At 35.7% G+C, this 17,583-nt stretch overlaps 1 protein-coding gene across 8 annotated transcripts in view; it reads left to right on the top strand.

Moving 5' to 3' along the window:
- The window catches only part of PCDH9 (protocadherin 9), a 995,059-nt gene extending 977,769 nt beyond the window's left edge, over positions 1-17,290 (top strand). For all 8 annotated transcript variants that reach the window (XM_055138126.1, XM_055138101.1, XM_055138117.1 and 5 more), the window contains one exon: positions 15,099-17,290. In XM_055138126.1, the coding sequence (XP_054994101.1) occupies positions 15,099-15,472 (374 nt within the window). In that variant the 3' untranslated portion in view covers positions 15,473-17,290. The remainder of the gene's footprint in view (positions 1-15,098) is intronic.
- Positions 17,291-17,583: the final 293 nt, after the last annotated feature.

The following is a 17,583-nucleotide window of genomic DNA, read 5'->3' as shown; positions in this document are numbered from 1 at the left end:
GATTCCACCATGCCTAAACAGCTGTTTTCACACTATAACTTTAGGTGAATTAGATAATGTCATATTGTGGTGTGATTTTGGTGGAATTTGGATGGACGATTTATTGTTGTGGCTTATATAACAAAATTATGTCCATGTGACTATCCATAATCTATAGCAGAAAAGCTCAGTAAAGTAGGCCAAACTGCAATGCTAAATGAAATTAATGAAGTGCGGAAGCATCCCTGGGTAGGGAAGACCTATTGTTTAGTTCTCACAACTATCCAGTGTTTCCCAGTTAGAATTCAGTTTCTGTTCTGCCATAGACCCATCCCAGTTTCCTTGAATCGGCCCTGTTCTTACCAGTCAGAGAGGTGACCCCCATCAGCAAAGTAGTTGGGTTTCCTCGGTGACTTTTGTGAAAGAGAGGAGAGATGTGGGACCCTCAAAAGGGAAATCTACTGCTTCTCTGCCCACCCACCTCAGTCACCTGGGTATGGGCCTGGGGCAATCATGGATTAATGATGTTTGCTACAAGCACTTTCAGGTAAAGATCTAACAGCTCATCAGTCACATTGGGTGGGCACCAAACTATCCCTGATTTCTGTGTGGTATTTCTTTTTTTCCTTTTTTTTTTTTTTGTCCTGCGTGGGAAATAATCTCTGCCACTGGGAAGTGATCCTGGCATCAGGTTTCTTGGGCAGGGATTGGGGGGGGGGGTGTCACAGAACCCAAACTTAGAGTAAGGAAGTATTCTTTGTAGGAAAGGAAAGTCAGTCATAAATCTTAGTCTTGCCTGATCTGTTGCATTTCCTTCAGAGAAGATAATATCAGGGAGAAATAAATAGTAGCATAAAACGAGGTTATTATTAAAATTGAGGAAGTGGAAAAAAGAGAAATTAGTGCTCAAGAGAAAACACAGTCCTTCTTGGAGTGAAAAAAGTGTGCAAAGTACACATCCCGACCAGGGATATGAGGGCCACTTACCCAGAATTGGGAAGGAAATCCTAAAGAAAAAAAAAAAATTCTCAAGGGAAGTTGTGGGCAAATGTTGCTCCTTTTCCTCTGACAAATAGCTTATATATTGTTTAACCAAACTATTCTTCCACCAAAGTCTGTTGCTAGGAAGGTTGCCAGGTGGGGGAGCTTGGAACAGTTGATGATTCTAATTTTATATATTGATTTTGATATTGTTTGAGTGGTCTTTGTTCAAGGGGTAGAATCTTTGATCCCAGGTGTCTAGCCATTCTCTGGGCCCAGAATTCTAAATTTTGCAGGTTTTTAAATTTTGTCTAAAATGCATTCATGCCTTCGGGCTGGTTTCAGACAATGTTTGACTCAACATAGATTACCAGGGTCTCCCTATTCATGTGTCTTCAACCATCCACTCTCACCATTGTCTACACTGATTTACCCCTTACAAAAGTACTCTAACACGTCCCCTCATACCAGTGAAGCTCTGAGACTTGAGTTGTTTAGACCACTGGGAAAGAATGGGCTTGTGATAAGTTAGTGAGATAGTGATAAGGATGGGATAGTGATAAGTCATTGCCCTTGTTGTCAAAGTGAAATACCCTTATACATTAGCAGTAACCTTATCTGAACAGTATGTAAAAATGACTAAAATCAAGACCCACTCAGATTTACTAAATCTTAGGTTGCATTTTAATTATTTTAACAATTTTCCCAGGTGGTTCACATTCATATTAACATTTGAGAAGCATTGATCTATGTCATATTAATTCAAGGTGATGTAACATTTAAAAAGCATTGATCTATGCTATATTAATTCAAATCTATGATAAAACAGTTCAGGTGTAAACATAAGCACAAGCAAATACCTCTACACATCACCTGTACAACTATGATGTTTTATTGCTTTAGAAAACAATTCTGATACCTTTGAAAATATGAATCACTTTATATTTATATCTTAAGGAACTCAACAAATTATTTGCCCCCAGTTGTCTGATATTTAAAATCAGCTGGTATGAGCCTCAATGTCTTTTGAGCACTGTGAGAAGTAGAATCTCAGTTCCATGGATTGTCAGAGGGAGGAGGCTGGGTATTAGTATAATATTGACCTGGTTGAAGATAAGTAATGAGGTTTTTAGGGGCAAAATATTATAAGTACCTTCTGGTGTTAAATATTAGTTTCCTGAACGATGCCTAAATAATGTCAATAAAAGATGTTGGGAAAGACAAGATAAGTGCCTCGATCATAGTAGTGCTATAGTGCTACAACTTTCTTTCAGTCTCCCTGGGAATGTGTCTTGTTGGGTAGGACTGATGAAAGGTGTCCGTGAACACCTACAGGGCATGGAAAAAAGTGTCCCATAAGCCCTCTTATGTTCCTCACAGAAAACAGTTTTTGGAGGAGGGCCTAAGAAATGGTACAGTGGGTAGGACACTTGCCTTGTACAAAGCTAACCTGGGTTCTATCTTTAGCAAACATATGGTACCCTTGGAATTCTTCCAGGAGTACCGCTGAGAGTAAGCATAGAGCCAGAAGTAAGCCTGGACATGACCTGGCATCAACAAGAGCAAACAAACAAACTAAAAATTCCAGGAGTAGATGGATAGTGAAGTAAAATATTTGTTTACAAAAAATGGAGAGAGAGAGAAAGAGAGACAGAGACAGAGACAGAGAGACAGAGACACAGAGAGCCAGAGAAAGAAAGAAACAAAGAGAGAGATGGTCTTAAGAGAAAAGATGGACTTCTCCATTGGGAAAAGAGTCTGAGAGTCTCCGGAAGGTAACAGAATTATATATCCCAATTAAACACCTCAGTTGCAGAGGAAACCCCAGAATTTCTAATCACACCATTTGCTTTTTTTCAAAGTTAGTTTTATAAGCCATTTTCCCAAATTATCCTCACTTGGAGCTTTCTATGTTTATTTGAATATTTTTCCTGATGTGTTGTCAATGGGTAAAAACTTAGATTATTTGATGGTCTTTTTTCATGGTCTCATCACGGATTTTATTCCTGCTGAAACTTCTCCTATCTTGAAGGGAACCAGTCTTCTGGACCACTCCTCAAGACTCAGTCCTGGCACCCCTTTATAGGGAGTCTGTCATTCCTGCTTTTGGATCACCATCTTCTTAATGATAGTGACCGGGCAACCTCTTCAGATCACATCTTGATTATTCTTGTTGTCTGCCTCACTTCCCTATTTAAGCTTTCAGTCTGAAATCAAGCTTTTAAAAAAAATTACTTCATTTCTGAAAATCTTAGATAAATCTTTAAAACTTGTTGCACATCAATTAAGATTTTGTTGTTTTTTTGAGAAACGTGACTTATTGCAAAACAGAGAATTCAGGAACCATTATTACATAAATGAGATTTTAAATGAAAGGCATCAGATATGATGAAAGTGAGCAGTAACTTTAGAACAGTGTAAACAGGATCTACAATGATATAAATAAGATGATTCCTATCAAGTAATTTGGTCAACATTTGAAAATTTATTTGAATAATCAATAAAAGCATATCTTATTAGATCATTGTCATTCCAATTGATTGTAACTCTAAATACAAGCGTTGAATAAGGAAAATTATCAAAGAAGATCATTTTCTTTCAGCAGCCAGTTTCAGCAGATAAGAAAAAGGCAGCTGATATTCATTTCATGCAAAATAGAGCAAAAGATTTATAAGGAAGTGCTCTCCATTCTGTGTGAGCTATAATGTCTGACCAAATATCAATATCCTCTCCGGCAAAGAATCTGCTGCTTAGGCTGGCCATGTGTTATTGTACTTGGACTGTCTCCATCTGCAAATGTTGACTTTTCATCTGTGACCAAGGGAAAAATCTGTATGAGGAACATGTAAAACATTTAATCCTTGTTTACTTGTTAACCAAAGGTTTTGTCAAATCCTCCTGCTGTTTTTTTCTGCATTTGTTTCTCAAGGTGACTATAATACATCACAATGATGTGTTTAAATCTGAGTGTAGACTAAAAACTCTGATGATAGCATTACTTTGTTAATCAATCTGAGTACTTGATCTAAACATAGTTTTGTATTCCAAAATTGGAATGTGGTTTTTGTAGTACAGTAAACTACAGGGGTGACTGATTAATAATTTCTTGGTGGTATCTTAAGCTTCTCATTAATAAAATAAATATAACATAAAAATGTTGATATTTAATGAGAGTATAGGAGGATAGTAGATGTTGCACATCAAAATTTAGTCATTTATTTTCAATTTATTCAAGAGACACTTAGGACAAACGAATATAAATGTACTTTTATAAGCCCAACCAAATTTATTATTTTATTGGCATTTTAATATATTTATCTTTAATAGACTTGATAATCATATGATTTAGATTTTTCATAGGATCTAACTTTAGATAGTCTTGCAACAAGTACATAAACCTAACAATAAAATCAAATAAAAATTGTTAAGTTAATTAATTAAAAATTCTGCATAAGTATATAGTATAATATAATCTAAAATAGAAATGGAACATCAAAGAGAATGTGATAAGTGTTGAAAAGTTTCCAGTTTATCTTGGGACTTTCATATTTGAAAATAATTATTATCATATTTAGACTCAAAGTGATTTAATTGATTTGATTTGTAGATTCAGAGAATGATGATGAAATAGTGAGATATAGTGTTGCCTGCCAAATGAATTTGCCTAAAATATATTTTAAGGTTTGCATAGACACTTTATGCATCTTTCCATAAAGACAGATCACAAAAAAAAATAAGAAATTGCTCTCCTGTTATAGCTTCCTCAAAAAAATAAGAAAGACACTGAATTTGAAAATGAACTAGTAAACATACTGAACTGATTTGTATTGGTGTCCAAGAGATACTAAATTTAGATTAAAATACACTAAATGAGAATATGTGTTATCCTAAAATTTTAATTATGAAAAGATAGTTTGGAACCAGAAGAACAGATATCAAATTTATAGTTTTCTTGGTATATTAATAAGAAGCAAGTACAAAGAAAATATTAGGATAAAATCTTAAATAAAGACATTTCATCCCTATTACTTTATCAGAAAAATCTATTTCTGCACATTTAAAATGATAACATATTCGCTTTTGGTATTTACTGATGTACATACAACTCTGCACACACATTCATACTACTGTAAAATCTTGGGGAAATTGATTAAAATTGAATGTGTGTTTGCATAAAACTGATGATATGCAATATTACCATGATATGCACTCTAGCACTGTTGCCCTGTTGTTCATCGATTTTGCTTGAACAGGCACCAGTATCGTCCCCATTGTGAGACTTGTTGTTACTGTTTTTTGCATATCAAATATGCCACAGGTAGCTTGTTGGCTCTGCTATGCGGCCGGGTTACTCTCGGTAGCTTGCCATGGTCTCCAAGAGGGACAGAGGAATCAAACCCAGGTAGGCTGGGTGCAAGGCAAGTGACCTACCCGCTGTGCTATTGCTCCAGTCCTACCATAATATGAAGGCATTATAAATGACAATCAATGTGTTTTACATATAAGAGGTATCCTATCCCCACCACACCCAACACCCCCTTCCTCCCCCACCCCCGCTCTCTCTACTTCCTTTCCCTTTTTCTTTTTTTTCTCCTCAAGGTGCATGAGGTGGGTGAGACACAAACTGCAGTACTTGCTAGCCAACCAGGTCACAGACTCAATGCTAGACCCTGTAGTGCACTGCTTCTCAAGATCAGCAATCCTGAGGGCCACCTGGGATATGTATGATGGATTCAAGGAGGGGTAGGGCATATGCAGTAACAGATATTGAAGTAGGGACCTGGAATATTTAAAGCATGTTTTTCTGCCCCTTGAGAGAGCTCCCTTGTCCTTACCAGGAACAATTTCTAACTATAAACAACATAATTTTAGATAACAAATGAGATACGATGATTTGATTCAAACAACCTATATGTTCTACAATTCCACTTGGGCTGCATGTATAGTCTTTATTCAACATTAAAAAAAAAATCCAAGGAAAATATATTTGCAGGAAAGCTCAAACTTATAGTAATACAACTCAATCAGGAGTAGCAAAGGTCTCATGTTTTTTTTGTTTTGGGTTCTTTTGTTTTCAAATGCATATTTCTTCTTCCGGAAATAAAGAGTTTTGAGTTAGGTTGAAAGGCAGGTGGTCAACAGGCCAGAAGCTATTTGTTAATTACAGCAGTGAGTAAATCAATGAAGCAACAGTTCTATCTCCCAGTGGGCATAGCAAGATGTGATCAAAGCTCACTCATGTATGCTACCATTTAAATATAAATGGAGACCTATTAATTTGTGTTATCTTGTGTTTTAACCACGGTCTGAATATTAGCAGTTCAAGTAACTCTTGTCAGGGGTCTGAGTAGTACTGCTGGAATACTCTGATTGCCAAACTGGCAATTTTTTTTTTATTCTGATTGATGAGCTGGGGCTGGAGCGATAGCACAGAGGTTAGGTTTTCGCCTTTCATGCGGTCGACCCAAGTTCGATTCCTCCGCCCCTCTCGGAGAGCCCAGCAAGCTATCAAGAGTATGGATCCCGCACGGCAGAGCCTGGCAAGCTATCCGTGCGTACTGGATATGCCAAAAACAGTAACAATAAGTCTCTCAATGAGAGACGTTACTGGTGCCTGTTCGAACAAATCGATGAGCAATGGAATGACAGTGACAGTGACATTGATGAGCTGAAGTGTGGAAAATGAAAGAGGGAATCACTTTGATATTTATAAATACTGATTGAGCACCAAAAATTAGTTACAAGTTTAATATGGTTACCCTGTGCATGGCATACCCTGGAACTGGAGATTGTACCCCAATTTTGCTGGGAATGATACCTGAGCACAGAGCCAGGCATAAGTCCTGAGCACAGTTCGGTGTGGCCCCAAAACCAAAGAAAGAAAATAAAAACTCACCAAAATAACCCTTTTTTTTATATTTAAATATAAATATTAACGAAGTTGTTAATGATACATTTGTTAAGGGCGTACAATATTCTAACACCAACACCACTAGCTCTGTGACCTTCCTTCTACCTCCGGTTTCCCAACCACACCTCAAACCTGCCCAAGTAGTGGGCTCAAAATAATTCATTTTATATTGCTTGTCACCCCAAAATGCATGATGGAATGATCAAAGACACACTCAAGTGACAGAAAAAATTGAGAAAATTGTGTATCTCACCATGGGAATATTAAGTCTTTGTCTGATTATATATTAAGCTGCTGTTGCTAGCTGAAACATCTGAATTAAAGTTTTTGTTAGTTGGGCTTCTTTGGCTTCTCTGTTACAGTCTGTCCAATAGGGTGTGATACTACTAGGATATTAGTATTGTAGAGGTTGGAGTTGTCACTCCAGAATATCCAGATTTTTTTTTTTTTTGCCTTGAGAGAAGCTTTTTTTTTTTTAATTTATTTATTTTTAATTAGAGAATCACCGTGAGGGTACAGTTACAGATTTATACACTTTTGTGCTTATACTTCCCTCATACAAAGTTTGGGAACCCATCCCTTCACCAGTGCCCATTCTCCACCACCCGTAAACCCAGTGTCCCTCCCACCCTCCCCAATCCCATCTCCCCCCCACCCCACCCTGCCACTGTGGCAAGGCATTCCCTTCTGTTTTCTCTCTCTAATTAGCTGTTGTGGTTTGCAATAAAGGTGTTGAGTGGCCACTGTGCTCAGTCTCTAGCCCTCATTCAGCCCGCAACTCCCTTCCCCCACATGGCCTTCGACTACAATGTAGTTGGTGATCGCTTCTCTGAGTTGACCTTTCCCCGGAACGTGAGGCCAGCCTCGAAGCCATGGAGTCAACCTCCTGGTACTTATTTCTACAGTTCTTGGGTGTTAGTCTCCCACTCTGTTATTCTATATACCATAGATGAGTGCAATCTTTCTATGTCTGTCTCTCTCTTTCTGACTCATTTCACTCAGCATGAAACTTTTCATGCCCATCCACTTGACTACAAAATTCTTGACCTCCTTTTTTCTAACAGCTGCATAGTATTCCATTGTATAGATGTACCAAAGTTTCCTCAACCAGTCATCCGTTCTGGGGCATTCGGGTTTTTTCCAGATTCTGGCTATTGTAAACAGTGCTGCGATGAACATACATGTGCAGATGTTGTTTCGATTGTACTTTTTTGCCTCTCTGGGATATATTCCCAGCAGTGGTATTGCTGGGTCAAATGGGAATTCAATATCTAATTTTTTGAGAGTCGTCCAAATTGTTTTCCAGAAGGGCTGAACCAGTCGGCATTCCCACCAGCAGTGAAGAAGGGTCCCTTTCTCCCCACATCCTCTCCAACAGCGGTTGCTTTTGTTCTTTTGGATGTGTGCTAGTCTCTGTGGTGTGAGGTGGTATCTCATGGTTGTTTTGATCTGCATCTCTCTGATGATTAGTGATGTAGAGCACTTTTTCATGTGCCTTTTGGCCATTCGTATTTCTTCCTTGGTAAAGTTTCTGTTCATTTCTTTGCCCCATTTTTTGATGGGGTTAAATATCCAGAATTTTTAACTGGGCAGAGTTAAACATGGTGGCGGGGTGGAACATAGAGGTGGCTTCCGGGGGCTTTGGTAAGTATGGGGAAGAGCAAGGAGGTTGCTGAACCCAACTGTGAGAAGGCCTGGTTTCAACCAAATCAGTCCAGTGTGCATGACATTTTCAGCAGTGTGGCATCTCTGAGGTGCTCAGTCATGAGACTGCATAGTTGGCCATAAGCATGGCAAAAGCTATTGAGTGTGAGTGCGGCTGCCACGGCTTTTGTAGGCCAGAAAATTGGCCTACACTCCTCCTAAGAACACCCCAGAGGTCAAGTTGGAGACCTGTATGAGAGAAAATTTTGCAGCTAGTTGATATCTTTCAAGATTTAGTTATGTTTCTGGAACTAGGTTGGGATATGACTTCCATGTGGCTGAGGTGGAACATGGGTGTGGCTCCGAAATAACTTTTAAGATTTTTTTTTTTGGTCATGTGCTTTTGTTGTTGCTTTCAACGTTAAAAGCAGAGGGAGATGGCTTGTGCATTTTTATCAGCATTTGTGTCCTTATGTATTTGAAATTTAAAAATGATAATAAGACTCAGGGATTTCAGATTGTGAAAGAGAACAAATAATTTAGTCTTTGGAAAAATCAATAAAAGTTTCAGCACTAAAAGATGATGGAGATTATGGTTACCTTTTAAAGAAAAAGAAAATAAGTGGGTCTAGTGATTAAATCATAGGAAAAATTTTTAAGCAATTAGAAATTCTGGTGTGCAGGGTTGCAAAGATAGCACAGCAGGTAGGGTGTTTTCTTTGCACTTGGCTGACCTGGATTCAATTCCCAACATCCCATATGGTTCCCCAAGCATCTCCAGGAGTAATTCCTGAGTAATCAGTGGTCAGTTTCTTATCACTGTGGAGGCTCTGGATTCTCGTGCATCAATTTGAGACCTCATCACCCTACAAAAATGACTATGACTGATATCCAATCATGCACAGCATTGTAAGGGTCTATCTTAAAGTGATTTTAATTATTTTTTTTTAAAATAAAATAAAAAGAAACCTCAAAAAATGGGCCAAGAACCATGTGTACTACATGGTATGTATGTTATTTTTTCAATAAATATTTTTGAAATATATGAGTTAAATAAAAACTAGTATACATGTTTATCAATAAGAGAGGTATTGTGACATGGAAAGTGTTTCAAATGAACCTCATTAATGAGGCTCTGGGTATTATCCCAGCTCTTAAAGGCTCCTGGGCTCTGCAGACTATGGTCCACACAAGTAAGAAATAAAAGACTGTATATTCATTGTAATAACACTAAAATAATTTTATACCAATGGTAAAAGGCACTAAATACATAAACTCCTTGCACTGTTAGCAAGACTTTACTGATATTTGAAATTATATATAACAAATCATAGATTGTTTTCATAATTTGGAAAAAGACATTACCCAATATAAATGGTTTTAAAATAATACTTATTTCTTTAATAAAGCACAAGAAATGTAGTGATTCTAAAAATGAGAAAAATAGTTAAAAGTTTCAATGTTAGGCATATATCAGATTATAAACTTTTAAAGAACAGGGATTGATTTAGGAAACCAGTTCAATTGCTGTCCTTTAATGATTCTTAATGAAACAAAAAAAAATCAACCTCATCATCATCATCCTGTTGATCATCGAAGTTCTCGAGCAGTGTTAGTAATGTCTCCATTTGTCCAAAGCCCTGAGATTTTAGAAGCCTCTCTTTACTCACCCTCCCCAAAGATGCTGCTTTGGAGGCTCTTTCAAGGTCAGGGGAATGAGACCCAGCATTGTTATTGGGTTTGTATTATTGGTTATTTGTTATTGGAAAACTCCACCAGGAGTTTTCGAGGCTCTCCCATGCAGGCAGGAGACTCTCGGCAGCTTGCCAGGTTCTCCCAGAGGGAGAAGTAGGCTATAAGATGTCATGGGAGTACCTCAGCTAAGTGGATTCTAGCAGGATAAATCTACATCCCACCAATTCCTTTTGAGATTTTACCATTTGGGGCATTTTCATTTCAACTATTTCTGGAGGTGAGCTACAGGGTAACTTGAAAGAGCCCCATTTTGAGCCTGAAAACTGACTGAAATTTCTCCATCCACATATAGACCCACAAACCTACAAACCCACAAACCTGCTTGCCACCATAAGTTTCCTCCATACAATTCCAGCTTACTTCTGTCCTGTAACTGGTAGCTCTCTGGTGACTCTTGTCCTTTGAGCAGTAATAATAACTGTCTATCACCCACCTGTATACAGACCTTAAAAATCTTCTATAAGGACCAATTACCTAACACAAACTTTTCTTAAGAACCTATGAATGTTTTATAAACATAATGATATACTTTACTGAAAGCATTCAGATTTATTTTGCGTTAATTTTGTTTCGCTTTAATTTTTTTGAGAGGATTACCTAGCAATGCTCAGGGTATTCATTAGGGAATGATTTTGGCAATGTGGTACCAAGCAGTCCTGTGCCAGCGAGGATGATGGTTCCATGAGAAGGTCCAAGGATGTGGTACTACTTCAGTCTTAGTGTGGGAGATTGCCAGATATGCTCAGGACTTCTAGGTCTACACTTAGGAAGACATGCTTTATGGCATGAGGGTGATAAAAACCATTTTCTTTAAGTTAAAGATACTGTGTCTTAAATATATATTTTTAAATTTCATTTGGTTTTATAAATTTGCTTACAATAATCTATCACATCTGATATTCCAACACCAATCCCACCACCATAATTAAAATATTAAATATAGATTTTATTTTATTTTAGGAGGGGAAGGAGGGTGAGTTGGGCTACATGCAGTAGAGCTTACTCAGGGGTCAGCACTCAGGATATCACTCCTTGCAGGGCTTGAACCCAGGTTGGCCGTGTGCATGGCAAATATCTTACCAGCTATCCTGTCTCACCAGTCCCTAATTTTAAGTGCTTTGAATTGCCAAATATCTGTAAGAAGAACCTACAGAAATGGCAAAAATATTATAACTGGAAAATATTCCTCTATTGTTAGAAAACTCTCACTAAGCCAGGTAATTGTTATTTTTCTTTGCCCAGTGATATCTTTCTCTCCCCTCTAGGTTCACTCCTTTAGGAAATCTTTTCTTTTAATTTTCAGGATAGACTGAGAGCTACACTAGTAGAGTAGTAATTTCTTTCTCTTCATTATTATATTCCTGATTATTTTCTCACTCTCAGTACATAGTATAAGTTTAGTAAATTTTCATGAAATAAAAGTTATATAGTTCCTTTAAAAAAGACAGGAATTATTGTGCTGGTTGAAATCTAACATTCCATACAAAAGATTGGGTATCAATACATGCTTGTGCATAACCAAATTGTTCTAAATCATTGGGTAACATTTATGTTTTATTAAAATGGCAATATATATTATACCTATCTATTTGAAAATAGGTTTATATTCTATCTTTTAGTTAATAAGATTATGATTTTATTGATTTTCTCAGATACTTACTTTCCTTTTGAAGATATTAACAAGAAATAAAAACTTGTTAGTGGTTTAGATAAAAGATTACGTATTGGTTAGTAGGCTACAGGATATATTACATATCAATTTAGTGATTGTCTCCATTGCTATCTAGAAAGGCGTCAATATGTCTTTAAACGAAGTTAAATAATTCATTTATTAAATACTGTATAGCATTGTTAGACAAAAAGATTTGCTGTTGAGGAAGTTTTTAGTGTAATCTTATGAGATCAGCATCTCTTATAATTACTTAAGTTCTGCCTTTAAGCAGAAGGCATCTTTAATAATTTCTTAGAACAGCTTCAACCTCATAAAATTTTAATTGACAATTAACACTGTTCATAAATCATCACTATTGCCTAGAACTATAATAATAAGAAATCAGAGACTTGACAAACCATACATTTCTTTCTATGAATTTTTTTAAATTTTGTGATGAGAGAAAAAAATGATACATTTGCAGCATTTGACCCCAGAGAAAAAAATGTCACTAGAGTAAGATATGAAGGAACTCGATTAGTAAATGTGTTATTCATCAATATGAAAATATCTGTGAAAGTGTTCAAGATCGATATGAGACATAAATTTACATGGGAGTGTGTTGTGTATCTTGGGACATCAAAAGACCATTGCAAGAATCAATGTCTACATGATGCAGGCCAGGCCTCCCCCCACCAAAAAAAAAAAAAGGAAGTCTTCTTTGCTTGTGATCTTCAAGTAAGAAGCAAAGATTAATTTGAGCAAATATATTGGATCTGTGGACATAGATTCACTGAGCACACTAAAGTGAACCTGAAAAAGAAATTGTTTGAAATTATAAAGAATGGTATCATTTGGATTGTGAAAAAAGCTCATAAAGAGGTTGAAATTAAATATCCTATTAATAAATAATCTTTGGAAGTTTGTGAGAAATTAATTTTAAATAGTCAAAGTGGACTTAAAATTAAAATGTCTACTTCTGAAGGCTTATAAGTATAGCTCGATGAGATGGAATTTTGATCAGAAAAGCAAAATTCAAATTCTAAAATCTAAAGAACATAATATAGATTGAAAGTTAACTAAAGTTTGAGCTTTTATGACAGTCCACTTAGGTACTACATTTCATTTAATTTTTATTAAATAAATATATATATTTATACATAAATACATATCATAAAATATAGTAAATATATATCTCAAACATATAACATATACAAATATATTATAAATATATAACAGATGTATATCATAAAATGTCTATTTTGATGTAACTAGGCTTTTGTCATCTCAGAGTAATATCATCCATTGTTGTCTATTTTAGTAGATATTTTTCCATATAAGAAATACCTGGAAATCTGCCAAAATAAATAAAGATTTCAATTTAAAGAAAAACGTGCAATTATTGATCACATAAAAATGTTAGCAACACAAACTGGGTTTTAGCATAAAAGCTAAAGTTTCAATTGCTTAATTAGTTTAATTGTTGATAAGGCAAACTCAGAGGTACACTTTCTTCTTTTTCTTCAGTATTTTTATTCTGATGACTCTTTCTTTTGAATATGTTATATGCCTCAAGCATTCTTTCCTATTTACTTAACCTCTTTCATAAAATCAATTCCTTATTTCCCAGCTATCAATTATCACTTGACTGTTTTATCAAGGTAAAAAAAGAAATAAACAACGCTTTACTTAAACATTTGTTGTATTTCTTTGAGGACAGAATTCCTCTTTGTGCAATCAGAGAAGGTTGTTTGGTTGACTTTTATTAAAATCATTGTTAATCTGCATGCATCTCGTTGTATTCTGGTAAAAAAAAATTAAAAAATATATATCTACAAGAAAAATTTCCTCTCTATTATACACCATTTGATTCATTTTGGAATTCATGTATGATTTTTTAAAATTTAATCTTTTATTTATTTATTTATTTTGTTTTTTGGGTCACACCTGGTGGTACACAGGGGTTACTCTTGGCTGTAAACTCAGGAATTACTACTGGCAGTGCTCAGGGGACCATATGGGATGCTGGGAATCAAACTCGGGTTGGCCGAGTGCAAGGCAAATGCCCTACCCTTTATGTTATAGCTCCAGTCTCTCATCTATGCCCTTATCATTTTATAAATATAGAATAGTTTAGCCTTGGAAGGAGCAAATGCACCCTTTGGAGATAAACACTTCTTTATTTACTTGGGTTCAATGATACTTGTGACAGAACCAGAGTAAATATATTAATATATTTTATTCAAAGGTAACCTTATATTTTGGGGTGGGCATCCTAGAATTTCTTAAAACTTAATCCTGGTTCTACACTCAGGAATAATTTCTAGCAGCTCTTGGGGTGTAACATGTGTGTACCAGGTATTGAAGTTGGGTGTGTCACATGCAAGGAAAGTACTTTACCCATGAACTATCTCTTTGGACCAATAATTATTTGTTTTTAAGGTTTACAATATTATTGCTATGTTATTGCATATATAAAAAGTCAATATGACTTTTTATGCTGGACTGATAGTACAGCAGGTAAGGTGTTTGCATGCTGCCAACCTGAATTCCATCCCTGGCATCCCATATGGTTTCCTGAGCACTGCCAGGATTAATTTCTGCATTCAGAACCAGAAGTAACCTCGGAGCACCATGGGTGTGCCCACCCCAGCCTCCCAAAAGGTCATGTACTTATTGTAAAACAATTTTATAGACAACTGTCTAAATACTTAATTTTAATTATGTCATATTTATATGATACTTTTACATTTATTTTCCTGCACTTGTAATATTTACATATTATCTAGCATTGCATGCAGATCTGTCTACTTCTGATAAACTCTCAGAAATACAACTTACTTTAGAATTAGAGACAAATCAGTGTTAATATGGTAGAGAAAGTTGATAAGAACTAATATATCATGGGATTATCTGTTTATACATGTCTACCTGTATCTATTTTCCATGTGTAAATGAAAGCTTAAGGAATATAAGAGATCATTCATATCCCCAAAATATGGAGCTTGACTCCTTTTACTCACAAAATAATGAGGTAGAATATTTCCGGAGTACTCAATATATTTTTATTGAAAAAAATGAATAAGATGACTAATGCATTTTGATTTTCCTAAGGAGACATATTTCAATGAAAATGTTAACGATTTTCTTACTTTTTCTTTCTCTTGTTCTCTGCAGATGGTCCCCTGGGGCCCAGAGGATTAGCTGAAGCTACAGAGATGTGTACTCAAGAGTGCTTGGTTTTGGGTCATTCTGATAATTGCTGGATGCCTCCTGGCTTGGGTCCATATCAGCATCCTAAATCGCCTCTGTCGACCTTTGCACCCCAGAAGGAATGGATCAAGAAGGACAAGCTCGTGAATGGGCATACCCTAACCAGAGCCTGGAAAGAAGATAGCAACAAGAACCAATTCAATGACCATAAGCAGTATGGCTCCAATGAAGGCCATTTCAACACTGGGAGCCACATGACAGACATTCCTCTGGCAAACCTGAAGTCTTACAAGCAAACAGGAGGTGCTATTGAGAGCCCTAAGGAGCACCAGCTCTAAAAAGGAAAAGGCTATGTGGGACCTAATATCTTTAATCTAAATAGACATGCTAATCCTGTGTGTGTCAGAGCTTTATGTATTCAATAGATCTCTACAACTATGCCCTTTATAGCAGGGATATCTATAACTTTGTGTTAGCACTATGGAGGATACAGTGTTTTACACCAGAAGAGAGAAGATAGTCTACTAGCAGTGTGATCTTGTTTACTAGTATTGATTAAATTCTCGAAAGATATTTCCATTGTGCAAATAGCCTTTGTTTTTTTTTCTTTTAAGAAAGAAAGTTTTATTTTGTCCCTGGACTGCTGCTATGAACAATAGAATATGCATTTGGAGAGTAAGAAAGTTCCATGGATTAGAGTGATTGACAAACATATCCAGTTAGAAAATTGTGCTCTTTTTTGTCATTGATTTGTGCTGGGACTGCTATACTTGACATTATACTTCAAACAAAACTTTAAAAAAAATAAGCATTAAACCTATTGTGCTGTTAACAACGTTAGTGGACACTTGTAAGTCAATCAGTGTTAAAGTATTTGTAAATAGAAGCAAGTAATTATTAACAACCTTTGTGTACTTATAACGTTCACCTAAAAATGGTGTAGCATAATTCTGTGTTTTATGGTTGCTTCTTTCTTTTTATTTCTTTTTCACTTTGCCTCTGTCATTATTTTTGTTGTTTATTTTAGTGAGGTGTTTCTGCATTAGTAGTCTGTCTTGACACACATTGTTTAAAGGATCTCAAACACTTATGTTTAAAAAAGGTTCTGGAATTTTTCTTCTTATATGATAGCTTATAATGCTGGAATTCTGTAAAAAACATGGTCACAAGTGAAAATTTTATATAAAAAGGACTTCTGCAAAAGCTTGGAAATTCAGAACCTATTTTCTTGACATCCTTATTTTAAAGGCAGGCAAAAGTAAAATCACTTAATTAGTAGCATTAAAGTGAGAGAGTTAAAGGTGTGTGTTATCCTTCAGAATGTGATATTATATCCTGTACTTGTCACTCTTGCAAAACTAATATAACAAAATTAGCATATATTGAAGTAAAATCACTTTAAAACTAGTTACAATTTGGCAAATGTGTGTCTATAACTTTGTTGAAATGACAGAGTTTGTGTTGATCCTCATATACAATAATGTTGTTGTAACACAAGTGTTAGACCATAGCCACAAAATATTTAATGTGTTGTGCCTTCATGACGTAACAGAACATTCTCCAGGTAGGCTAGTTGGGGGAAATAAAGGGATAAATCTCTAATTATTGCTGTTTAACTGTTTGTTATCATAGTTGGTCAATGCCTGGCAGGTACCAGCATCTTGTCACTTGGGTAAAACCAACATAGTGACAACTAATGTTAATAAGATCTCAGTTGCACGTGCAAAACAAATCCAAATTCGAACATTCTTAGGAGGTTTTTGTTAAGGCATGACAGATGATTAAACAAATAAATAGCATGCAACAAAATGTCTTTATTGAAAGAAGTGAAAGTTATCTTAATGCCACAGTTCAACATCAGTTTAAAAGAAAAAAATATCAATAAAAAACAAAAAAAGGTTTGCTAATCTGATAGTTAATTTGTTCTTACCAAAAATAAAATTACTTTGTAAATAGAAATTTACATTTTCCACAGTATAATGGAAAATAATGGGTAGGGGTGCATTGCTTATTGCAGTACATTTTTGTCGGTTTGTGAGGGGTGTTTGATGATTTTGACAGAATAAATATCTAAACAATTATCCTTTTTACTGCTTTGCCAGTTCTACGTTATTTACAATTATTCAGCTCTTGCAATAAATGTTCTGAATTCCTGATTGCAGTGTGGTATTTCTTGGTTATATATGAAGTTATGATTTCTACTCTATTTGTTCGATAAATATATGATAAGGGAACTTTTGATTTGGAGTCATAAATATTTTGTTGGTGGCCCAAGTGATAGTACAATGGGTAGGCTCTTGTCTTGCACTAATCCAACCTGAATTTGATCCCTGGCATCATATATGGTAATGGGGCACCATTAGCAATGATCCTTGAATGCAGAGCCAGAAAGAACTCCTGTGCATTATTGGGTAACCCTGAAACCAAATACATTTCCTATATATATGTA

This window comes from Sorex araneus, chromosome 1, assembly GCF_027595985.1.
Source record: "Sorex araneus isolate mSorAra2 chromosome 1, mSorAra2.pri, whole genome shotgun sequence".
In the NCBI taxonomy this organism is placed as follows: Eukaryota; Metazoa; Chordata; class Mammalia; order Eulipotyphla; family Soricidae; genus Sorex; species Sorex araneus.
Note: the sequence above shows the minus strand (reverse complement) of the source record. Positions and strands in the feature narration are given on the sequence as shown.